Genomic DNA, 25495 nt, shown 5'->3' with positions numbered 1-25495 from the left:
AATCACAAAATAAAAAACAAAATAGATGTGAAAATAATTTATTTCAATAAAGAGGAAAGAGAAAAACGAATTAGAGATGTGATTTTGGATCAAAAATTGACCCTAAATCACCAATATTGAATGGATGAAGAAGAAGAAACTATGGTTTGGTGGTGGCTCACAAGAGAGAGAAGAATCTTGTTGTTAAAAATAATAGTAAATCCCTTTACTCATTTTCATTACCCTTTTCTACCTAGTTTATAAATTAGTCGTATGTAAAAAAGGTACGTTTATTTAAGTTAACGAATGTGCTCGTAGGTTGTAAAACCTAAAGTACAAATCCATATGTATGAACGATTTGAAATTAAAGCACTTTTTAAGTCAAACGCAACAAATCAAAAGAAAAACCCATGACACAGAAATGAACGAAATTGTGATTAGTCATGTTTAAGAAAGGAGAATTTTTTATATAGAAAATAATAAATAAGACCATTTATATGATAAAGTTAGAAAATCAAGTTTCAATACAATTGGCTTTTGAATTCAATTATTAAATAATTTTCTATGTTGAATTAATAATTAAATAATTTTAGAGTCATATTAACTTGTGTCATATAGTACATGTTAAGGAACTCAAACATAGTAATTTTGGCATGAAAACAACAATATTAATCTTTTTAATAAATTAAATGCAAAATTTTCTATACAAAACTTCTACCTTTTAACACGTCTCTAGGAACACTCATTTCATTTGTTTTAAATACAAATATTGTTAAAGTATTGAAAATTAAACAAAAGTGGTAACTTTTGCACATAAAAAAGCGGTAATTTTTTTTTCCTTTTGAAAAGCAGCCCGTAAATTTTGCGTAAAAAATTGTGTATTTATTACTTTTACAAGTGTTATACTTATATTTTTAAGATAAAATTTCTTTTTATTTATTCATTAAACAATATTATTAGGGCACTTGTTAGCATGATATTTGTTTATAAACTACATCAAACAATATATGACTTTGTGGTGTATCTAAAAAATAGCCCCCAATGGAGGCTAAGAAGTTAAAGAGTTTCCCAACCCTCGAGCTTGACATAGGGTTTACTCCTTCTTTATTAGCCAATTTTCTTTAAGAGAAAAAATTATGCATTCATTACTTTTACTTGTATTTTAGAGATAAGATTTCTTTTATTATGGATTCATTAAACAATGGTCTTAAAGCATTTGTTAGTATGACCTTTCTTTATAAACTATACTTTTATTATTGGTTATCAAATAATGTGGGGCTTTTAGTGTATCTAAAAGATAGCCCTTGGTCGAGGCTAAGAAGTTAGAGTTTATCAACCTTTGAGTGTGACATAGGTTCGATCTCTACTTGATGCGCCAATTTTGGATATCAAATCGGCGACACCACATTTTTTTATGTAGTTTTCGTTTTAAATCTTATATAAGCACTCATGATTTTGTCTTCTGTTAAAGTGTCTTGGTGAATGAAAGAGTATGATTGTCATTTATAATAAAATATCATTAGTCTTGATTTACAAACTAATATGAGAAATTTTTGTTTACTACAAAACAATAAGAGGATCATTTCACACTTGAATTCAACGTCTTCATGAGCATATTACTATATTAGACTCGTTCGCACATATTATTGATGTTTTTACAAGCAAAAACATATTATTATTTATTTGTTCAAGTACTTACGTAACTTTCAATCTCTATACAATAGTGCTCTTATTTTTATTTTACTATCCTATGTTTCATGTAAAATTGTCTTCTCTAAATTTAGGATTGCTCTTTTTTTTGCCTCCCAGTTTTTAGACCTAAAAAACCTAGCTAAAATATGCAACAGTTTTCAGGTCTCTAGAAATTTTTTCTGCTCAGTATAAAGGATCAAATATTAAAAAAAGAAAAAAATAGAAAAATAGGTGTCATATACTAAGAAAATATTCAACCTACATGATACAACTCTCTCAGTTAAATCAAAAAGGTCCATTTCAAAATTTGTTTTACATCTCATCAGTCATCAATCACTCATAAACTGACCATTTTTTCTTCATCCTCATCCCAAAAAGTAATATATTTGAGTAAATAAATAAATGAAACAACCAAAAAGAGAGGAACACATGCTCCTATTGTAACCTAGTAGTGTTGTAAATGTATATTGAATGTTTAATAAGAAGCACCCTTTTTCTTTTTTGAAAAAAGGGACCCTCCTCATTCTCTAAGCAATCAGTGTTTCACTGTCCACGTTTAGAACATTATTGTCATCATCTGTTCGAATGATTTCTTAAGGATGAAATGAAATCATGAAAACCAATAAAGGCTTCTCTCTCTAGTTTTATTTGTAAATTATTGTAACATGTAGGGCAATAAGAATTTGGATCCTTTCAATTGTGAAAAAATTGAGATAGAAAAATGTTAAGTAATGTCTTTATGATAAATAAAAACTTGTATTTTTAAGATAAAATTTTATTAAGAGATTCGTTAACTAATATTTATAGGACATTTGTTAGCGGCGTAACTCAAAATGACACTATCATTAGAATGCATTGGGCTCAACTTATAAAATTCAGAAGAGTTCATCTTTTCTCATCCTATTAGTTTCTCGCGCCTCTTATGCAGTTCGGATTATAAAATCCGAACGGCATAAACACTTCATAAAAATCTTCAAAAATTACGTTGAAATATTTCGGATTTTAAAATCTAAATAGAACACGTAAAAATCTCATAAAGTAGAAAAAATAATAATTGTTAAATTATGAAGAATAAAACGCGTAAGAAACTCATAGAAAAATAAAAGTAATAGAAAAATGATAAAGTGAAGTTCAATTTATTTCAAGGTGAAATAATCCACTTAACTCTTTCAACAAAAATATAATAGAAAAGGTCCAATTCTAGTAGAACCAATTTCTCCATGATGTCATGTATGACGTGTTGATGACATGAAAATAAACCAATTATATGAATAATTGTAAAACAAATAAAACATGTAAAATTAGAGGGAGGGCCCCTTGCTGAATTTAGGGGTGAGAGGGGAGGTCGGTGACCCTTTTGCTTTATAGCAATAGAGACAAAAGTGGGCCAACAAAAGGGACCCATCAACCCTAGTATAGCTCAATTAATTTTGTTTTGAGTATTATCCGTTAGCTTAGTTCAGTTGGTAGGAATATTGTATATTTTGAGTAATTCTGGATACCACACTTCTTTACAGTTAAATTGTGTGAGCTCTAGCCACTAGGTTATTTGACAAAAAAAATAAAATTATTTTGAGTATAGACAAAAGAAAATTAGTTAACGTTTTGATATGCAAATTGAAGAAAAATTATAGACTTACACGCACCTAACCTAGCTATAATACCATATTTGATGTTTTTTTTTTCTTGTTGTATTAATCAACAAATTTTTTTAGAGTGATGATCTGTTTTAGTTGTGATGTGATAGAGAGTAACCCTGCATAAAACCCTTTGTCGGAGTAATGGATCGAATACCGTCTATATTAAACAGAACATGATACACTATTAGAAAAAGCAAAATTAGCGAGGGAAATTAGTGATGGATTTCCCTCACTAAATTTTATTTTTTTAGTAGTGATACTCAATGGAAGTAAAACACATCATCATTGATGGTATCTATCAATCACAGAAGGCCATATTTTTCATCACCACTTGTAAGTAACTCCAATTTAAATTATCAAGTGTCTTGGATGTATGAAGTTTCACATCTACTTCACATGTTTTACCCTTTCTTTTATATTTATAATTTTTCTTTAATTTATGTGAAATAATTAAACGTGACACTTATAATGATATAGAGATCATGCAGTCGACTAGTAAGAAAATACGTGCAATTAGAGAATTAATAGACAAGCAAAAAAGTCGAATCCAAAGTAAAGAAAAGTTTAACTTTTGAAACTTGTCAACTTTTTAATCATCATCGCAAATGACACACAAACTTTGTATGAAAATAAACAGAAACAAGCATGCTTACGCATACCAACTTGAATCAATCAAGAGAAACATATTATATATAACTGTCAATTTACATATAAATCAGATAATGACTCCTAAACTAATTCATACTTCTTCTATATTTTAATGATACATGTGACTTGAAAGCAATAATTCAATGTAGTAATATTAGTAACATATATATATATATATATATATATATATAGTTCCTCCAAGATTTTGTAAATGTATTTCTGAGTATTCTTTTAGCATTTCATCCAAGAGGAATAGTTCCTCGAACTCTATCAATTTCTTTAAAATAATTTTTTCTTGAATATTAATATTCAAGAAAATTTTAAATTGTTTCGTATTCCACCAATTAGTAATCTAAGATTTCAGACTTATAAATATATATATATATATATATATATATATTATATATATATATATATAAGATAAAGTCCTACTCTATAGTTTGTAACCAACGAAGCTATGAAGAAGAAAGAGTTTGCGAGTGTAAACTTCATTATTCACCAATCTAGTTTTACAAGTGAGATAGGATACATGTATAAAAATTCTATGATCCTATACAAGAGTAACTAGAGCAAACTATTCATATACAATCCTAACTAACTAACTGACAACCAACCAACTGTTAAGTGGTTCATTAGATATAAACATATGCATAGTAACTTGTAATATAAGTAACTGTCTAAAGCTCACTTATTTCTACAATTAACGATATTAGTCCCTCCATCTCACAATCATCAATAATTTAGGTCTAATTAAGTTTTCATATTAGGTACGAAAACTTAATATTAGTATTGTTAAGTTTTTATATTAGGTCTAATTAAGAATAAGATACAATTAACAATATAAATATTAATTAGATACAACGAAAAATATACTCCAACTCAATATTAGTATTGTTAAGTTTTTATATTAGGTCTAATTACAAATTAGGTACAATTAACAATATTTGTGTTCTGGATCGGCCAGAAGGCTAATCCTGTAATTAACAACGAGTAGACAAAATCCTTCAGACCAAAAGGCGATGTCCTGCGTGAGCACGACAACAACAGTGTGTACCACCGCAATGAATCACTCCCCCACGATCTCTGCATCGTACACGTGGCCTCCAACGGCTGCCTGATGAGGCGCTGCATTTCACGGAAGCAGTTAGCGCCTCCTTCTCCTATGTAAGGGCTATATAAGGGAGACTCAGCGTCACCATCAAGGTACGATTCATTTCCCACACACTTTTACACACTAAATCTCATTTATTACACTGGCTTGAGCATTGCAGTGCTAATGTGTTTGCAAGCATCCTTCGTTCCACTACGAAGACCTTGTCGCCACCGTACCGAAGCATCACCTGTCACTGTTGCATTCATCAGTTCTTCACGAGACAGATCAATGAGTGTTATTAAGTTTTTATATTAGGTCTAATTCATCCTTAAAAATCCGGTTTGTAAGGTAAGAATTATCACAATTTATAACTCATTCGAGACTTTATCTTTATTATAAGTGAGACTTGGATTTTTCTCAATACACCATTCAATTTCAACACTATTGGGCTTAATGCGTGAATATAAATGGTGGTTGTCCCGAGCGATTGTGTCTGATACCATATTAAGCTTTATATATTTTGTCTAATTATTTCTTACAAAATCAATTCGTAACTTCCATAGATAAGAGATGTCACTCTTTCTAAACTCAATTCTTGTTCTATCTTCTTCTTGTTTTTTTTTTTTTGATAATAGATATCATCAAAATTAAAAATGCGAATTTTGTTGGACAATTATTTTTCTTTGTACAAATAGATCAATTATTGTTGCACGAAGAAAGCAATATAAATAAAAATTTCATAAATAGACATGCTCATCTAATGCTTTATGGTGCGCCTAGTTAACCTTGGCTAGAGCATCATCACCACCATAACTCTAGCAGGAATAAAATTGAGCCATACAAATTTAAAGGAGGTAGGGGTAGTGGAACTCATTTAGGATATCACAATTCTAAATGAAGAAAAAGTAGGCACGTTTCTAATTACTTAAGAAACTAACCAACTTGATACATCAATTTCTCTTATAGCTTTTCTTTTTTGTGTCCCTCTAAGAAAGGGGAGGGATGAGTCTAGGGTTGTCTTTTAAATCAAGAAAGGAAGGAGGAATAAGGTTACATCTAGCTTTTGATGATATAATCATAAAAATGTTAATTTTTTATTTAGTTGTTTCATCGTCTTGGGATCATAAGCTCGATAATATTAAATAATAATATTAAGATTTTGAAATATAAAAAAAAAAAAAAAAACTTATTAAGGATCGGCTAAGGCCTAATCCTTTATACTTGAGTTCACTATCGAAATAAAGGCTCAATAAGGCATCCACATGATACAATAATCCACTTACACCTATGGAGAAACTTGACACATGACATCATATGTTTAGAGCACCTATGAATCGTCCATCTGATCCAACGGTCATCTGATCATCACATCATATGGGTAAAATCGAGATATCCACACTCGTGTGTATACAAATAGGGTGTGGCTCGTTGAAATCAGATACATTCTCATTTCATGAAATCACCTCATTAATGCTCATCGAAACCCCACTGACTTGAGTGTTGGAGTGTCTTTGCAGGTGCATCTCCCTCTCAGATGAATCATTCAATCTGATTGCATCGAACAAATTTCAACCACAGTGAATCACTACGGCGATTGTTTAATGACACCACTACATTAAATTCGTCAAATACCAATGGACACATTTAGTGACTGCCAATAAAACTACTGGTATATGTTGCTTAGACCTACGAAAATTCCTGGTCATAGGTAAATCATACAACAATATACCGGTTCTAACTATATATGTTTCCGTTGGTATTGAGTTATGTCAAAACCTATGTTTATTGACATGAGTTTCGTTAGTATAGGATTCATTGGGATCTTTTGTTAAAGATTATCGTCTCAAAGCAGGTTATTTTTCCTCCTTTTTTAAAAAATAAAAATAAAATACATCTTGATGCTAGTTATTTTCACTCTTTCCTCCTTGATTTTGTTCCTCTTCTCTTTAGGCAAAATAACCCTAAAAATTTGCAATGATCAAAACGAATTAACTTTCTAAGGAGCACTCATAGAACAATTCATTCAAGAAAGAGAAAAAAGGTGTGTTAGTCGAGTGAGATGTTCACATGTTACTAATTTGATCAATTGAGGAGAGATGCATATCTTGCAAGTCCATTTTTCTTAGTTTTTCAAAGGTTCTCTTTATTGGAGGTAATACAAGACAATGTCAGATGCTAAATGTGGATATATCGTGTAACCCTAATTTGAACATTAATTTACCACATTATGGAGTCTAACTCATTATGTAAGACCCAATTTGTTGGTTGATGGTAAAAATTTAAGTGGTAATGATTATTTTGGTCTTTGAATGTGTAACGATCGGTTAGTCATAATAGTTCATAAATGTATCGAAATTTCAAAATAGTCTCTGATTATGAATTTCGTTAATCAAAATATTATCTCATGTTAAATTTTTTTGTTAATACTGTCATATCAATCCGTATAAGTACTTAATTATTGTTAATATCAATCTCTATAAGAAAAAAAGTTATTGTCAACATTGAAGAACTATTTTAACGTCAATGACTATTTTGACTATCGAACTGCACATCCAAAAACTATTTTAAAATTTCGATACATTCAGAAACATTTACGGGACCAAAATGACTACCATCCTAAATTGTAAATGGTAATAATCAAGAAGAAAGGTTGTTTGGGAGGAATATACGAGATGGAAGATGAGGACAAGAAGGAAGTGTTGTTCAATGTTGTTTGTTTATGTGGAAGACATGGAAGAAAACAATTAAAACTAAAATTAAATAAGAAAAATGATGGCAGAGAAAAGTATTGTGGGTTCGTGTGCTAGAAAAATACATAGAGCACCCGACAAAGATATGGTATTAAGGCCAAAATAAAGCCATTCTTTTCTTTTTGTAGGTTCTAGCTACCTTCCTTGATAATTGATATATGAATGGAGAAAACTATATTCTATAAATTGTTCCCATGGTCTCTGGTCAGAACGGTCTAAATCTCGAGATTTAAGGGTTCGTTTGTTTGTTAGCAACATCAAAATGCGGTTTAAGGGAATGTTTGCTTGTGTAATTGAAATCGATAAATAATGCTTATTAATTTAATTGATTTATTTGTGATGGCTATATCTAGCCAAAAGGAATAATTCCAACATTGGTTTAAGTATTTTTATGAAGAACGTTCATTGATATAAGAAGTTGCACGCATGTGTTTATGTGATGATATATATGGCTTAATCAATTATATTTTTTTTAAATGATTAGTTCCATTGGAAGGACAATTATACTACAATATATATTAACAAACTAGTTGGAAATAAACTTCTATATATTCACGACATGTTTATGGTTTTAATTTCACTTTTAAACATCCAAGTAAAAATAATAAAATTTTAATTTATATTCACGACAATAAGATTTTATAATAAAAAAGAATATAAAGTTGCTATCAATTATAGTTAGCTAGTTGCAGCAGTCACACGCGTCTCGAGAGTTCGATTAAGATCAAACGATTCATAATTAAAGTATGATATTTAAAATATATAATATATTTTAAAATTCAGATTGTTTGATCTTTATCGAAGAATTGAGATCCATGTGTCTGTTTACTGCGATACTATACCAAATCCATGTCCAACTTATTATGTGAATATGCAAGCAAACACACAATACTCAACTTAATATCATATAATGATAAAATGGGGTTGTTCTTCTTGGTGGATGGAGATAGTGAGAATAAGAGATGGGGTTGGCGGAGGTGGTGAGGGGTGGTTTGTATCTTATGTCTGGAGGAGGGTGGGGGATGGGGCTGAAACTGATTTTTGGCGTGATTGTTGGTGTGGTGATGTTCCTTTCCGTGAGCGCTCTCGTCGTCTTTATGACTTGACTGTCAACAAAGTAATCACGGTTAGGAACATGCTCCTGTTGGGTTGGGAGGATGGTGGGGAGGCGTGGCAGTGACGTCGCCGTTTGTGGACATGGGAGGAAGAGTTGGTAGAGGAGTGTAGGAAAATATTGCTTAATGTTTCTTTGCAGGATACATCTAATGATATGTGGCAGTGGCTTTTGGATCCGAGTGGGGTTACTCCGTTCATGGTGTTTATGACATGTTGACATCATAGGAGCATCTCCATTTACATTAAAACTTGGAATTAATTTGGCATAAACATGTCCCTCTGAAAGTCTCTATTTTTGCTTGACGAATGCTTAGGGAACGATTACCTATAAAATCAAATTTGGTTATTCATGGCATTATCCCTTCGAAAGCGCGCTTGTGTGTGGCTGGTTGTGGGCATGTCGAGGACACTACTCATCTGTTTCTATCATGTCCAACTTTCAATGCTATTTGGCCGTTGGTGCGGGCGTGGATTGGGTTTGATGGGGAAAACTCTCGTGTTATTTTAGATCACTTCTTGCAATTTATTAATTATGCAGGTCGTCTGAAATCGTGACGATCCCTTTTTCATCTGATATGGCTCTTTTGCGTTTGGGTCTTGTGGAACAAACGAAATAACGGGTTATTTAAGAACCAACAAAGCTCCATTCAGCATCTGTTAGATAAAGTGAATTCATATGCTTTGTGGTGGTTGAAAGCTAGTAATGCTACATTTGCTTTCAGTACTCATTTTTGGTGGTCGAGCCCACTTATGTGTGTGTGCATCAACTAGCTTTTTATGTATTTTTGACAGACTTGTTATACTGTTCGTGATTGTTTTGGCACGCCTTGTGCTGAAGCAATTGCGATGTCAGTGTTAATTAATTCATTTTGGCTTGTTAAAAAAAATGATAAAATGCCTACGAATAATATGATAAATTTAAAGTGGTTTGAATACTTATGTGATCAGATCTGCAACGTTGACACTCAATTCTTTGATTTAATATGTAATTGATTGAAGTTGATTTTTTAATATGATTCAAACGAACACAACAAGAAGATGGAAAATCAAACAACGTCTCAACATTATGAACCAAATGAACATTATAACGAGACGGAAAATCGAAATATTTTCTTTCGATAGATGTGAAACATGTAATGGATCGTGCTAATAAATGTTTTAATCTTATTTGTTAAGAAAATTAAATTTAATAACTTATATTAAAATCTATAATTTTAAAACTTTTAAAAAGTTGAATTGACAATTTTTCAACATTCTCTAACAAACTATTTCTATTTTTATTACATTAACTAATGCTTTAAGGCATTGTGCAGTATTTTCCCAAAGCATATTGATTGATGGATATAAGAAACAGACTTTTAAACTTTGTTTGGGAGTTTAGAGGGAAAGAGAAAGAAATACTTTGAGGAGAGAGAAATATAAGGGAAAATTAAGAAATCTTTCATATTTTTTGAAAGAGTATTTTTTTAGAGAGTGATAAATTAATGTTTATAACTAATATATTTTTAATTTGAAGAATTCATATAAACCATCTCAATCCACCCAAAACCCTCTTCTAATACAATTTTTTAGTTCCTCAAATGAGGAGGGTTTTATGTTTAATTTGAAGAAAAATAAGCCTGCCAAAACCCATCCTTACAATGTCCTCCATTTCTTCCACTTACTCGCTTTCCCTCCAAACTCGCAAACAAAACTTTTAAGTTATTTCCCAAAGTCTTTAAAAAAAAGTTATTTCCCAAAGTATATTTATATTGAATACTCCCCCCGCTAACTTACAAACATAATTAATTAACAGCGGAAATTGACCAATTCACATAAGCGGCCATTTAAGTTACTCCAATTTAGTAGTCATTGACACCATTATGAAATGCTTCATAGGTCAATGATATAATCGTTACCAAGTACTAATTTCATGATTGACTTTTGTATTACTTTTCCTATGTGGAAAAATGAAGGGAAAGATTTTTGATAGCTTCATGTAAACGTAATACCACTTCACAATTCATCACATCAACAACTTTCTCTTGCGTCTAAAATTCTCCGAATTTATTGTGACACCAAATCTCTTATCCACTTATAAAATAAAATTTTTTTTATACTGTTTTAAGATAGTTTAGAGTGGAAAAGTATATCATCTAGTCTATGAATCATGAATATTGCTCTCTATAAATAGAAACATGTACATTACTCTAGATTGTATTTATGATTTTTGTAACGACAAATGTTATATTAGTTAGTTTATGTTAGAAGTGAAATCAAAATTTGGACCTTACTATCATTTCACTTCTTAAGTTTTCCACTTTAACCATCTAATCAACCTTAATGTGTAATTTTTACTCTAATAATTGTGGTGTTTCAATTATGAATATTGTAATTTTTTTTTTTTTTGAAGATATTTATTATGAATATTGTAATATCATTTTTGAATTATGAATATTATAATATCTTTTTTTATGATCTCTTTTTAATTATGAGTTTGTGCGATTGTGATAGTAAACAGATTGTGTCCGTTCCTTTTTTTGGGACCGAGAAACGATGGATGGTTTGAAGTTTGTGAGGCTTACCTTTTAGTTCAATTTCAATTCAAACATGGCTTGATTTAAAGCATTGGAAAAAAATTGATTTAAATGTACTTTTGTTCTTAATTTTAAAAAAAAAAGTTTTGGTCCCTATTTTAAAAATTATTTATATTGTCCTTTATCTTAACTTTTTTTAATATGATCTCTCATCTCATTTTTTTAGTCATTTTTTTGATGATATGTGACATATTTATTTATGATGTGGCAGTGTTTATTAGAAATATTTTTACTAATAAAAATATTTAATGTGACCTAATAAACGCTGACGCATCAAAATGAACATGCTACATTAAAAAAATGACACAAAAGTGATATAAGAGATCAAAATTCAGAAAATACATTTAATTGAGATAAAAAAGTGTGCTTGAAATGAACGTCATAACATACATGTAAAATGATGTTCACTTTATTTAATATTAGCGGAAAGAAAGACACATGGACACTAACGTGCCAATTCGTTGCTTTTTACTTTATTCAATTGTAGGTTAGTTTGCATGTTTGATCTCTTAATTACCTTTATTTTAGGTTTAAAGTTAGTCCCCTACGTTTGCAAAATTTCAAGTTGATCTGATACCGATGTCAACATAAGTTTGTCATTTTCGTCCAATTTTTAATTACCCTGTTTAAAACGTTCATGTGACACCCTCAAAGTTATCCATATATGGCGAGGACTAAAACAAAACTCGTTGTATTTATAAGGACATAAAACTTATTTTACACTATTATAAAATAGATAAAATTGTAAATAAAATAGTTTAAATAAAGGGTATAAATAAAAGAAAAATAATTGCACCAAAATTATAATGATAGCAATTCATAAACGTGAGACACACTTTCTAACACACATTTTTTATTGGTCGAAATTCATATAGGTTCTACGAAATTGTGATTCATATTATTTGGTGGGACCCATGTGAATTTTAACCGATAAAAGAGTACGTTGGAATGTGTGTGTTAAAGAGTGAGACACTATCGATCATATTCCAAAATATATAAATATAAATGCAAAAAAAAATGCTTATGATTTTCTAACGAGGCAATTCTATATAGGTATCATTCCATAAAAAAAAAAAATCTATAGGTATCATGGTCTTTTTAGTATAGTCCATCGGGTTGATCTAATCAGAAAACACGTCATAGAAGTTATGGAAGCATAAAAACCAAGCAGAGTAAAGGTTTTGAAGTCCACAACTTGGGCGAATTTTGTCCTAAGTCCCCAAACGCATATCAAAGACCAATTATATATCCATGAAGAATGAAGAGAAAGAAAGAAAAAAAGGAAAACATATTGGTATGTGCGCCCCACACACACATCCACACGCCCTACGTGCCTTGAAGGGCTGAAAGTTGGAGTTTTCACCTGCATTTTGTACCCCTTGCACAACCTAGTGCGCCTCGCACACCCTGATGGAACAAATCTTGCCACATGTTTAAAAGCGGCACAACCGGTGAATCTAACAGTCTAATTCAAATTACTCAACAACCTAATTTGAATTACAGAGGGTAGAAACCAACATAAACTCATTTTTTATCTTGATTTGAATCACACAAAGCCCTAATTCAAATCACATGCTCTCGAAGTTGAAAATCCCTAATATTAGGGCACATTTTCAAGAGGTTCTTAGTGTAAAACATGACAACATATCAAAATTAAAGTCATATGTATGCCAAATGCTAATAAGTGGCCTTAAAGAGATATGGAAATGCAATATGTTAGTTGTTTATTTCATGTCTATAAAATTGTAAAATTATTCTTTCAATACAATGTAGATACACATTTTCTTTAGAAATATATAGACACATATATAGCCACACATAGGTAATTTTATAATTATGGGAATTGTTTGTTACCTTTTATATGTCACACGCTTTAAGATAAAGCAAAAGTAATCGGAGGAAATAATAAAAGCAATTGAAGAAAAGAGATAACACGAAAGTAAAACAAAAGAAAAGTAAAGCAATAAAGAAAGGAAGAAAAGATAGTAAACAAAGACAAAAGGTTCTCAAAACTCCATGATTATTATTCAAACTCTTTCAAAAATAAGTCCAACCAAAGGGTGTGGTGCTTCCCCTACTTAATCAACCTCAATAAGACCTCTCAAAGTTTCTACAAAGACATTGTTTAGGCAAGAACATCAAGAAAGAAAGGGAGAAAAGAGAAAGGAAAAAAATCTCTATTTTTATCCTTCTTCTTCCTTTAAAACAAAATTCATAAAGGGTTGAATAAGCTATAGGCATGAATAGAGGTGTTGTTCAAAGCTCTCCAGTGCAACAAATGATGGCTAGTAACCCTAATTGGTGGAACATCAATAACATGAGGCCACCATCTCCACAACCTCCTCCTTTATTTTCATCTCCTTCTAACTTTCTCAACCCTAATTATGCACCAACTTCATCTTTTCTTCCTTTTTCTTCATGGCATGAAAATCATCAAGAGCTTCCCGAACCATGGAGTCAACAACTCATGTATCTCTCTCTCCCTCTCTCTCTCTCTCTCTCTCTCTCTCTCTCTCTCTCTCTCTCTCTCTCTCTCACACACACACACACACACACAACAATCACTATTTTTTTTTAAGGGACAACAATCACTACTAAATTAGTGAAGAGAATTTAGAGAAAGAGAATGAAAAATATCTCAAAATCTGTCAAAGTCACTAAATTTAGTGACAAAAGAATTAGAGGAGAATTCCAATTTTTTTATGACTAATTTTTGTAACTGATTATTATTTTTTCTATAATATGGATATAGACTTGTTCAATAACCATTATGGTGAACATTATACATGCATGTTTGTGTATTTCGTATTGTGATTCCCTCTACTCCATTTTGCTACAACTGAGCTGGAAAATCTTTTCTGTTCTTTGATAAATAGATCTATGTTGAAGTTTCAAATAATTGAAATTCATACGTATATGTTTGGTTAATTAGGAAGGATCAAAATCTAATTAATTGTTTTTGGCTAAATTGAAGGGGTGGAATTGTGGGGGAGGAAGATAAGATTGGTATGAACCAATTTCAAAATCAAATGCTAATAAGTCAAGCTCCAAATGCTTCTCTTGTTGATGTTAAACAAGAAAACTCAGGAAATAGCTATGCATATGGACATGGAAATGAAGAACTTAATTCATGTGTGACAAGTTTCAACAACAACAACAACATGTTGGATTTCACTAACAACAATAGTAATATAGATGTGAGGCATCCACCACTAGATCGATCTTCTGAGGTATGTAAGAGAATAGATATCTTAATAATCAACGTTGATTATGAAAAAGCTTCTTCATTAAGGTTCCATGGCTAGACTTTTTATGAATTCTAGTTACCTTTTTTTTCTTGGTCAATGAGTTACACAAATTAAACTCACTTTTCAAGAAACTTTACCAATATTAGCACCTTTAAACAACTTTACCATGTTTTACAATATTTAATTAAAAATAATATTTTTATTTCCAATATAAAATTATATATGCAATTGTGAAGGCAAGAGTAGCCAAAAATCATAAGGGGATCTTTCATTCTAATTTCTTCTTCTTTTTTTGGCAAAAATTTCTTCATGTATTGTGGGGAAAAAGCTTGGTAAACTTGTTTCTATTATCTTCTTTAGAGACATAATTAGACATATTTCAGCCGTTCATTCAAATTTTTTCGTAGCAACACCGTGATCTGTGTCGCGACATCAATATATTTTTTTACATTAATTCTTATGAAATATAGATTTAAATTACTTTATTATTTTTGGAAACTAAGTAAGAATTTAAATATTAATTAACCAAAATTTCTTTCATTCTACAAGTGTAACAGCACTGCATCTGGTGGGGCAATGAAAAAAGCTAGGGTTCAACAATCTACAACTCAAGCTACTTTCAAGGTATAATGCAAACTTCCATGGAGAAACTTCCAACTCCTTAACTCTCTTTCATGCATACAAACACACAAATACCATGTGGGGAGTAACTATTGTCTTTCTTGGTTTGTCCAATTCTCAATTGCAATTATTCTTTATCTACTTTGTTTCATCAATTTGCTATCATAGAAAGAAAGAAAAAAGAATCAAAATGAGCCTAATACAACAACAAAATATAGCCAACTTTTTAGCATGTGCACTTGTCCTACACGTTTTCATGATATCTTGTTCTCAATTTCAGGTTAGGAAGGAGAAGTTAGGTGACAGAATTACTGCACTTCATCAGATTGTTTCCCCATTTGGAAAGGTAATTAATTAATCCTAGTTTATTCAATAAGAAATTTATTATATGCTTTTTAATAGAAAGGCATTAACATTTTAATTTTCTTTATACAGAATATTTTATAATAAAAGTTTCTAATCCCCACTAAATCCAAAATAGGGAACAAAAACACTTTAAAAGAAAATAAAATTGTTTTCTTGAGGGAAAAAGAAAATAAAATTGTTATAAATTAAAGTGACAATAATTGTTATTTTACAACAATCACAAACTAAAATGGAATAGAGGGAATAGTTGTAACCCTAAGCACCGGTAAAAATTTATTTACCATCACTGTTAGAGAAAAAAATTATCAATAAAAGTTAGAGACATAAAATAAAATTGCTATTTAATTTAAGAAAATGTTAATGAGTGTTCTTGGAACACTATTTAAGGGTCTTAAATAGTATGTTTTTGTGAAGATATGACTAGTTCTTGCATTAAAAATTAAAATAATTGAATTTTCTTAAAAATAATTTCTTGATTTGCAATGCTTAAAGACTACCTCAAGAACATTCGTTAACAAAACCATTTAATTTATCATCTACTACTACATTTGAGGAGAAAATTAATTAGAAAAGAATTTTATATTTTTAATCTCTAACTTTTTTTTGTTGTTAGTTTAATTTCTTAATAATGTATTGTTATTTATAAGTAAAAAAATCGTTAGATTTTTCTATTTCTATCTTCTATTTTTCTGCATGATATTTTAGAGGTGGAAAAAGTTTACTTAATTTATTGCATTATATATAGAAAGTGGTGACTAGGAATATGACAGTGGTATGGTATATTTCACTTTTTCAGACTGACACAGCCTCTGTCTTGTTAGAAGCTATTGGTTACATCAGATTCCTTCAGAGTCAAATTGAGGTGATCGATGATTCTTTCTTCACTTTAATTTCCCAAACAACTATAACACAAGCACGCTGTTAAAGTTCCACTTCACATTTGCCTTAATTTGTGTTCTTCAAGTTCTTAAATTGCATGCATTTTTGTCATCCTTTTTTCCTATATTTGGAATTATGCAGGCTCTTAGCTTACCATACTTGAGCAATGGATCAGGAAATACAAGGCAGCCACAATCAGTAAGAATTAATATGGTCAATTACTCCCTCAACTTACCCCATAAAAATTGTCATAGTTAGTTGTTTCACACGTGTTAAAAAACATTAACTAAATAATTGAACTTAAATAGTTAATGAATTTTACTAAATAACAAATGATTTTCACTAAAAAACGAATCATTCGGGATGATCTGAGTTTAATGATAGAGAATTACAATTTTACCAATTATTCATTTGACTGATTCTTATTATCATAAATGCAAAGTTAAAAATAATAACATAAGAATGATACATATATTGTTAATTAGAGGGTATAAATGGTAAAATGTAATTAATACTCCCTTTCGTCTTTTTTATTAAAGACAAACAGGTCGACTAAAGTTGATATATTTAGTTCATAATAAAAATCAAATACTTCATCAATCTTTGATGACCCGTTTGTCTCTTATAAAAAGAATTGAAGAGAGTATTACATTAAAACTGAAAAATGATGGTTATTTTAGGACAAATTTTACTTTTTTTGTTGTTGCAAATACAACAATTATCATGGTTTATATGGAGTATTAAATAAAAAATAAAAATAAAAACTAGCATCTTATTGCTCTGATTTTGAATATAAACAACAAAATAGCTAAACATTAAATTGTTATGATGCCAAAACTATCTCTTAACGCTTTTAGTACACAAGTTATTGTTAAGTGAAAATCATACGGGTCTCAACACTTTATGTGGGACATGTTTACAGGGTCATGCTAACCCCGTAAATTTCATCAAATTAGAGAGTACATGTTGAAAATAAATTATTACATTGGGGATGTTGCTAGCCCTCATCAACATGAAATTTATGATGTGAACGTTGATCCTTAAAGCAAAAAAGCTCAGAGTTCAATCCTTAATTAACATTTCTGCATAGAGCAGATTTTATTAGACGAAGTCTCTAATATCCTCCACAATTAATATATCAAAAATAAGTTTTGATAGTTGCACGTAAATTTAAAAGAGAAGTGCTAAATATTCCTAAAGGAACTCCACATGAATTGTTTCGTGTGTTTCTTAGGCCATACCATCGTAAAAACATAAAGTCATTTCTCACTTTCTTAAGAAAGAATAATAACTTTTTCTCTCTTCTTTCTACTTTCATCTGCTTCTGAATTCTTGCTTCATGTATTTTGATCTTGCATGTGCAAAAATGTAGTACTAGTTTATGGATAATTATGTGGTACTAATTGAGTTATGATTGTAATTGTTTAATCTTAGATTCAAGGAGAGAATAATTGTTTATTCCCTGAAGACCCTGGTCAGGTAACCCTTTGGATCCATTATAAGTAAAGAGAAATGTTACCAGCTTTATCAGATTAAATATAACTCAAATATATGAACAATAAAAACAACGGGCTTGCTTTACTATCTCTGATTAATTAATTAATTAATTAATTAAATTCTCATTTTAATTTACTTTTCTGATTACAGCTCCTAAATGAAAATGGCTTGAAGAGGAAAGCAGCTGAAGAGGTAATCAAATTTGTTCTCAAAATACAAATTCAATAAAGTTTTGTTTCTTTTCTTTTATAATTATTAATTATCATTATTAAAAAAGTTGTCTTTCATTTTTTCATTAAGAGTCAGAGACATCAAAATTAATAATCAAAATTATTTTTTTCCATGTCTAATTTTCATCCGCAATTCAAGTTTTTCTAGTATAGTGAATTAAAAAAATGAATAATCATTTTTTTTTTTTAATTCTTATGTGTTTTTTCATGTTGGCAATAACTAATTAGGTTTCTCAAGAAGAACCAAAGAAGGACCTAAAGAGTAGAGGTTTGTGTCTTGTTCCAGTGTCATGTACACTACAAGTTGGGAATGACAATGGAGCTGATTATTGGGCACCTGCCCTAGGAGGAGGCTTTCGGTAGAGACCAAATTTAAATTATTAATGGGGCAGCATATATAGATATTAATATATGCTTTAGTAAAAAAAAAAATATATTAATATATTCTAGCATGCATATAGGTAATTAAATTCATGGAAATTGATATAATATCATGAGCAGTCAATCTGCTCAAAAACCTACCAAGGCTGATTGCTCATGATGCTATACTTCATTATTCCTGAATAAAATGTATGCTAGATAAGCCATGATGAACTAGTATTTGCAAGCCCTAATTACCAATACTTTTTTATTAATTCAAGTGAAATCAAGCTAATTACTTTATTTTCATTAGCAAAATATTTAAGATGGTGGTAATATTAATGTGCTATATTATGTATATGCAATATTTGTATTAATCATTTAATTGCTGTTTTTTTGGAACCAATTGAGAGTTCGTTTGTTACTTTTGTGTGTGTGAAAAAAATCAAATTTTTAACAGAAAAAACCACTTATAGAAGTTTTCATTCATTTGTTATAGCTTTTAAATTTTGAAAATTGCTTAAATGGGAAATTGCTTTGAGTAGCTTATCTATAAAATTGCTTATAAAAAGAGTTGGAGAACGATGGATTTTTATTACAGTGACATTAATGGTTATTTTACTACTATATATATCCAAGGAGATTTGAACTTAATGTCTTGATATTACAATGATAAGCACTTAAGATTGAACTAGCACCTCAAGTTTGAATAAAAAAGTGGTTTTTTGATAATTGATTTACAAAAACAATAATTTTTATTATAATAATCATAAAGAAAAAGCTTTAGTTTTTTAATTTATAATATGTAACACACAGACCCTTAGAATGATGATTATTTTGTGCTTGCTTATATATTATCACTTAATCCTCTTCTAAGCTAACAAAATTTGTAGCCCGTTTGGATCATTATAAAAACTTAGGAAATTAAGATAAAAGTAATGAGACATTGAGATGTATATTGCTAAGAATTGGTGATGTTTTGCTCGAAAAGATAATTTGTGATGTTTTGGGGAAAATTTCTGTTTCATGGATTCTTATATTCTCATTAAGAGTTGCTTATGCTCATTTATCAACATTTATTTTGCCTTCATTGCATTGTCATCTAAATGTGTTGGTTTTGGTGGAGTTATACAAGATTTTTCGTTGGTTTTATTCGAATAGAGTACAAAAGCAGTCTTAACTCTTTTCGTCTTTTTATTTGAGCCTTTAAAACTCATTTGTACGATGTAAATTAGACAATTTGTATTTCAAGTTGTGTTTAAAATCCAGTTCAATTAAATTTTTTAGTCATTTGATCTAAGTACAGTTGAGAACTATTGCTTTCTTAAAAATAAAAAATAAAAACTATTGCCTTGCAGCTAGAGGAAAGTTTGCCAACAAAGAGAATACGGATACAATTATAAATTTAGACTATTTTGTCTTCTCTTAGGCACCCCGAAATGGCTTAAATACCACCAAGTTTTCGTTTGCTTGCCTATTGCACTTAGTTGTCGCTTTAGCAATATAATAACAGAAGTGAAGAAACTTCTTGGAAGGTGTTCGAAGATGTGCTTTTGTACTTGATATAGTTGGATTACCAACTGACGTATTTCGAATTGTATAATCTGAATCAAATCAGAGTGTTGGAAGGTTACTTGCTCAACAAGAGTAATTCATGGATTATGTTTTTCAAATAGTTTTACCAGCTTTAATGACTGGTAAAACCCTTTGAACACATTTTTGACCTATAATTAAGAATCATTACCCTCTATGCAACCCATTCTTCAAAAATTTCCACAATAAATACCCTTTAAACCTTCACAATTTTTCATCCCATCATCTCACACTCTCTCTCCACCTTTCTTCTACAAAAATGTGTTTCCATTGCTGATCGGTACTCTGAAAATTCAGGATTGTATGAATAATCAATAAAGATGGTGTCACGCTGCAAAGAAGCATCATCTATCTAGATGGGACGTTGGTCTACTTGGGCGTAAGATTGACCTTCAAGGTCTTTCTCCCCATCCAATGCAATGTTGATATTGAGATGAAGGTAGAAGGGATGTTAAGAGAAATAAAGGGTGTATGATCTAGTGCGAATAGATCATGATAATATTAACGAGAGAAATAATAGTTTGTTGTGAGTCGAACTGCCATGGTCAAAAACATTTACTTGATCGTCCTTAGCTCATCCAATAAATTATTCGATCTTACATAAATTTCAAACTTTTTGAAAATGTTTTTTAAAATTTTACTGAGTTTTGGTCAGGGTTTTCTTACTAAATTTTGAATAAAAGAAATTTGTGATAAATTTTACTTTTTAATCTCTTAATTTTTTTCATTAATGTTCCTTCTCCTATTATAATCTCCTATTATAAACAGATATAATCCTATATATGAATAAGCTATGGTATATAGATTAAAGAAGACAATTTAATAAGAGAGTCAGAGCTGGTAGGGTATGGGCATATTCTCTGGACTACACAAATAAATAATTGTCACATTTATCATGTTGATATAAAAAATATGATTGATTGGTTGGCTCCCTGCATGAAATCAAATCCAAATTTTGATTCTATGTTTATTTTATGTTTTGTTCATTTCTTGTGTGACATTATTTAATATTTCACAACCATGTGTGTGCACTGATATATTTTCATGTTTGGACTACTTGAAAGATAACCGTTGGAGGAGAATGATGGAGTTTCTGGTTGTCCTTGTTATGGTATTATTGGGAAGTAGCATCAAGGCCTATGGTACAATTTCTCAAATTTCTTGGAGAGAAATCAGCAATATCAATAGCCAAGGACCATATATTGGTATAGTTGTGCCAAATGCCTTTGAGTTGAACCCTCTTCTTCAATCATCAAGCTTTGTGCCTCATAACAAGTTTCCTTACTTTGACTTTGCTGGTAAGTTTTACAATATCTTGCTAGATTATTTTGTTATACTTCTATACATAATTACATACATATGCAGATGATACCTATCTTCATATATCTTTAAGCCTCTATTTTTTTCCAAACTAGTTCAATAATTTCTGGTGATGAGTACTGCTTTTTCAAGTTGGTAAAATTTCAAATTCAATTCTCTACAGTTTGTTGTAGACTGTTGGATCAAGAGAGAAAATTTCTGACTCTTAATTTAACGGTTTACAATATGCTAGATCATAAATTTAAACATAGAAGATTCATGTTTGTAAAATTTACAGGAGAGATAGAGATTTAGATATCATATAGAGGTAGCTAATTGCTAGAGATAAGGAAAACTGAGAAATATTATAGCAAAGACTAATAACTTATCAACAATCGGACTACAAATACAATTTACGCTTTAGGCCCGCTTGAGCCCAATGGGCCTAAAGCGTGGATGATGCGGGAAATCCTACGGTAGATTTAGGATATGATCGGATATTATAATATGTTGAAATTGGGGTCTAACTCTTCTTTACAAAATCGGCTCGCAAGATGGGGAATGTCTCCTATTTATAAACTTTTATCAAGAGTCTTATGTATTTGATATGAGACTAAATTCACCTCCTCAAAGCAAACACAAGCCAACTCGAATGTCATAATTAGGCGGTTAGGGTCGGAATGCAATAAAGGTAGAATTTCTAACAAAGATATTATGGTGGTCCCTTGATATGCTAGTTGAGAAATTATTGCGTGGTCATAAGATTTTGAACACAAAATTCGGACACATTCAATAATGTATATTTTTTAAATAATTAAATTATATCTATTTTGTTTGTTTATCTAAATCTTATGTCATGAATCTTGTGACCACTTAGTATTTTTCTCTTGTGGTCAATCTTTTCTAAATTTTGTTAAATGACTTAAAAGTCAATGGTGTCTATTTGTTCTTTCATTTTGAATACTATTAAAAAAGACTTAAAAGTCTCTTTTAAAAAAAAAAGACTTAAAAGTTAAAAGTCAACAATTTGATATGATTTATGATAGGATAATATGATCTCAATTGATTTCTCTTAAACTCGATAATGTAGGAAGACATTTTCGGATTGGTGAATTGGAAAAGAAGAAGGTTATTGTTGTTATGACTGGAGAGAGTATGGTAAGCTAAGTTTCTTCTTTCTTATGCTTTTAGTTAAACTTCTGGTTATATTTCATTTTTTTTTTCTTAGTCTTTTATTTTCTATTTGTGTAGCTAAATGCAGGTCTTGCAACCCAATTGTTGCTTACTTTGTTTAACATAGAAGGAGTTCTACATTATGGAATTGCAGGTAATGTAAATTCTAAATTCCAAATTGGAGATGTGACAATTCCACAGTATTGGGCACACACAGGACTTTGGCATTGGCAGGTACACACACAAGTTGCTTCAATTATTTAGCTATTTTCAAGTAGTGTTTGATAATATTTTAGCATGGGAATAGGTATGGGGGCATTCCAAAAATATTTAGATATTTTCAAGTAGTGTTTGATAAAATTTTAGCATGGGAATAGGTATGGGGCATTCCAAAAACTAGGTAACAAATAAGAATACTATCCAACCAAATTGGTCAAAGTGCTACCAATAATTTTTTTCATTACAAAATTTAACAAAAGACAGATTGAAAAGAACATTTAAGTTAAACTAGCCAAACATTAAATGAATTTAATTTATATACACCAACAACTTTTTTACACTTGTATCAAATCATATCACATCATTGCGTCACCCTTTTAGGTTATTCATATAATATCTAGAAAAATATCTATTTAGTGTGATTCAATTGGATGAACGTGTAAAAAAGTTTTACGTCTTCAATGTATGAAAATTAATCTCAACATTAAATATAAGAATTTGTTTTGATACACTGATCTATTGACGGTGTCAAAAGTAGAATCAATCAAGTGTGTCATTTTATAAGTAGTTATGCTTAAAATTAAATATTAGTAATGATCTAATGATTTCATCTTACTTTTATATATGATTTATTTGAGCAGAGGTTTGGTGAAGACAAAGGAGATTTCAGCACAGAATTGGGCTATCTTAAGTTTGCCAATTACAATAACTACACAAAACATTACAAATTAGAGGATAATCTGTTGAACAAGGTTTGGTATCAACCAGAGAGAATTTTTCCTATTGATGGAACTCCTGAAGTTTGGCAGCCTGCTTTTTGGGTTCCAGTTGACAAAACTTACTTTGAAATTGCAAGAAAGCTCAAGGTGAGTCCAACCCTAATTGACCATCTCATTATGAGTGTTTGTTTGGTTTTTGAGGTGATAAAATTTGATTTTGATTAATTGATTTTGTAAAATTAATTTTAGTTAAAAACAAGTTTAAGATGAAAATATTTTCATTTTGATACATTCTCGTGAAAGTTAGTTGAATAATAAATTTGAGTGTAAAAATTATGATCAGAGTTAAAAGTTGTAAATCATTGTTTAAAATTAAAATAGATTAAAAACAAAACAAAATAAATCTTAAGTCTTTAAAATTACTTTTTACTCTAAAAAGTAAATCCAAACACGGACAAGGTATTTTTAAAAGAATAGAGGTTCAAATTCGGTACTTGAAAAAGAAAAACTTGAAACCTATTTGTTACTTGATAAAAAAGAAATATCGATTTGGTCATATTTTGAGATCGATTTAGACTATGTTTAGTGTGACTACCTGGAGTTATAATGACGGTCTAAATTTCAATACATATTTTGATTTTTTTTAATTATAACATACCGAACTTGAAATCTACACTAACCAATCTTGATCGAACGATTCAGATTTGATTGGTTAAGTGTGATATACACAAGCTAACTCTTATTTCAGCCACTACACAGATGAAAATATATAATTGTTTGTGGCTAACATTTCGCTTATTCTCCACAGAATGTTGAATTGAGTATATGTGTTAACACAACATGCTTGCCAAGAAAGCCTATGGTTGTAAGAGTAAAGAAAGGAGTAAGTGCCAATATGTTTGTTGACAATAAAGCTTATAGAGATCATTTGAACAGCAAATTTGATGCTACTCCAACAGACATGGAAAGTGCTGCAGTTGCTTTAGTTTGTTTCCAACACAAAATACCTTTCATTGCCATTAGAGCATTGTCTGATTTAGCTGGAGGAGGTTCTGCATTGAGCAATGAAGTATCTATTTTCATATCATTAGCCTCTCAAAATGCATTTGATGTTCTTGTCAAATTCATATCTTTATTATAATTTAGTAGCTTTAATCCCTTTCTTAATGTATAAGCAAGGGTTATTATAAGAGGGAGAAAGAAATGATGTGTTTCAATTTTTCTCTTGTATTATGTACTCAAAATAAAAGCATAATGAAATCTACTTATTTTTTGAATTTGAAATGCAATAGTATTGTCATCTCCTCAATTGAATGTTTTATTAAATGCGGCACTTATTTTAGGGAAAGTAACTTATATCATTTCATTAAAAATTAAATCAGTAATACATGTTGAAATTTTATCAAAGATACGTAAACTAGTATTAGATGTGGCTGCCTTAGTTAATTCTTGTGCAACCTCATTTGCTTGCCTCCTACAGAATTGGATACAACTATCCATGATGGAAACAAATTTAGTGACATCTCCTCAACCTTTGTTGAAATAATCAGCTACTCTTTCCAAAGCAACCTCGAAATCAACGTTAGCAAGTTGAAGCTCAAGTTGAAATAACTGTGGCATTCTTAACTATTTGTTGTCTTTTTAGTGAACAAAGGGTCACATGCACAACCGTAAACACTAACAAGATACTCCCTCCGTTTCTAAATATAAGCAAATTTTACTTTTTAAGTTTATTCAATTAATGATGTATGTGGTCCATATTATAAACCACATACATTATTAATTGAATGAACTTAA

At 30.2% G+C, this 25495-nt stretch overlaps 2 protein-coding genes across 2 annotated transcripts; both read left to right on the top strand.

The window, feature by feature from the left end:
• The first annotated feature begins 13448 nt into the window (after nucleotides 1–13448).
• On the top strand, nucleotides 13449–19097 carry LOC25497378 (transcription factor bHLH68). Its single transcript, XM_013597661.3, has 9 exons — nucleotides 13449–13963; nucleotides 14469–14724; nucleotides 15292–15366; nucleotides 15644–15709; nucleotides 16526–16591; nucleotides 16750–16806; nucleotides 18043–18087; nucleotides 18256–18297; nucleotides 18564–19097. Exons 1-9 carry the CDS (start codon nucleotides 13734–13736, stop codon nucleotides 18696–18698), a joined length of 972 nt encoding a protein of 323 aa, XP_013453115.1. The 5' UTR covers nucleotides 13449–13733; the 3' UTR covers nucleotides 18699–19097.
• A 2129-nt stretch (nucleotides 19098–21226) lies between these two features.
• LOC25497377 (bark storage protein A) lies at nucleotides 21227–24978 on the top strand. Its single transcript, XM_013597660.3, has 5 exons — nucleotides 21227–21586; nucleotides 22678–22745; nucleotides 22839–22994; nucleotides 23621–23845; nucleotides 24507–24978. Exons 1-5 carry the CDS (start codon nucleotides 21370–21372, stop codon nucleotides 24837–24839), a joined length of 999 nt encoding a protein of 332 aa, XP_013453114.2. The 5' UTR covers nucleotides 21227–21369; the 3' UTR covers nucleotides 24840–24978.
• Nucleotides 24979–25495: the final 517 nt, after the last annotated feature.

Source organism: Medicago truncatula, chromosome 6, assembly GCF_003473485.1.
Source record: "Medicago truncatula cultivar Jemalong A17 chromosome 6, MtrunA17r5.0-ANR, whole genome shotgun sequence".
NCBI lineage: Eukaryota > Viridiplantae > Streptophyta > Magnoliopsida > Fabales > Fabaceae > Medicago > Medicago truncatula.
The sequence above is the reverse complement of the archived record's forward strand: the minus strand, read 5'-3'. Positions and strand labels throughout refer to the sequence as shown.

What these genes read in the sequence shown, in the direction of transcription:
- LOC25497378 (XM_013597661.3), top strand. Translation starts at nt 13,734, where the DNA reads ATGAATAGAGGTGTTGTTCAAAGCTCTCCAGTGCAACAAATGATGGCT. An exon ending in CAACTCAAGCTACTTTCAAG is followed by an intron (nt 15,367 to 15,643) that starts GTATAATGCAAA and finishes TCTCAATTTCAG; the next exon opens with GTTAGGAAGGAGAAGTTAGG. An exon ending in ATACAAGGCAGCCACAATCA is followed by an intron (nt 16,807 to 18,042) that starts GTAAGAATTAAT and finishes GTTTAATCTTAG; the next exon opens with ATTCAAGGAGAGAATAATTG.
- LOC25497377 (XM_013597660.3), top strand. Translation starts at nt 21,370, where the DNA reads ATGATGGAGTTTCTGGTTGTCCTTGTTATGGTATTATTGGGAAGTAGC. An exon ending in TCCTTACTTTGACTTTGCTG is followed by an intron (nt 21,587 to 22,677) that starts GTAAGTTTTACA and finishes TCGATAATGTAG; the next exon opens with GAAGACATTTTCGGATTGGT. An exon ending in CAGGACTTTGGCATTGGCAG is followed by an intron (nt 22,995 to 23,620) that starts GTACACACACAA and finishes TTATTTGAGCAG; the next exon opens with AGGTTTGGTGAAGACAAAGG.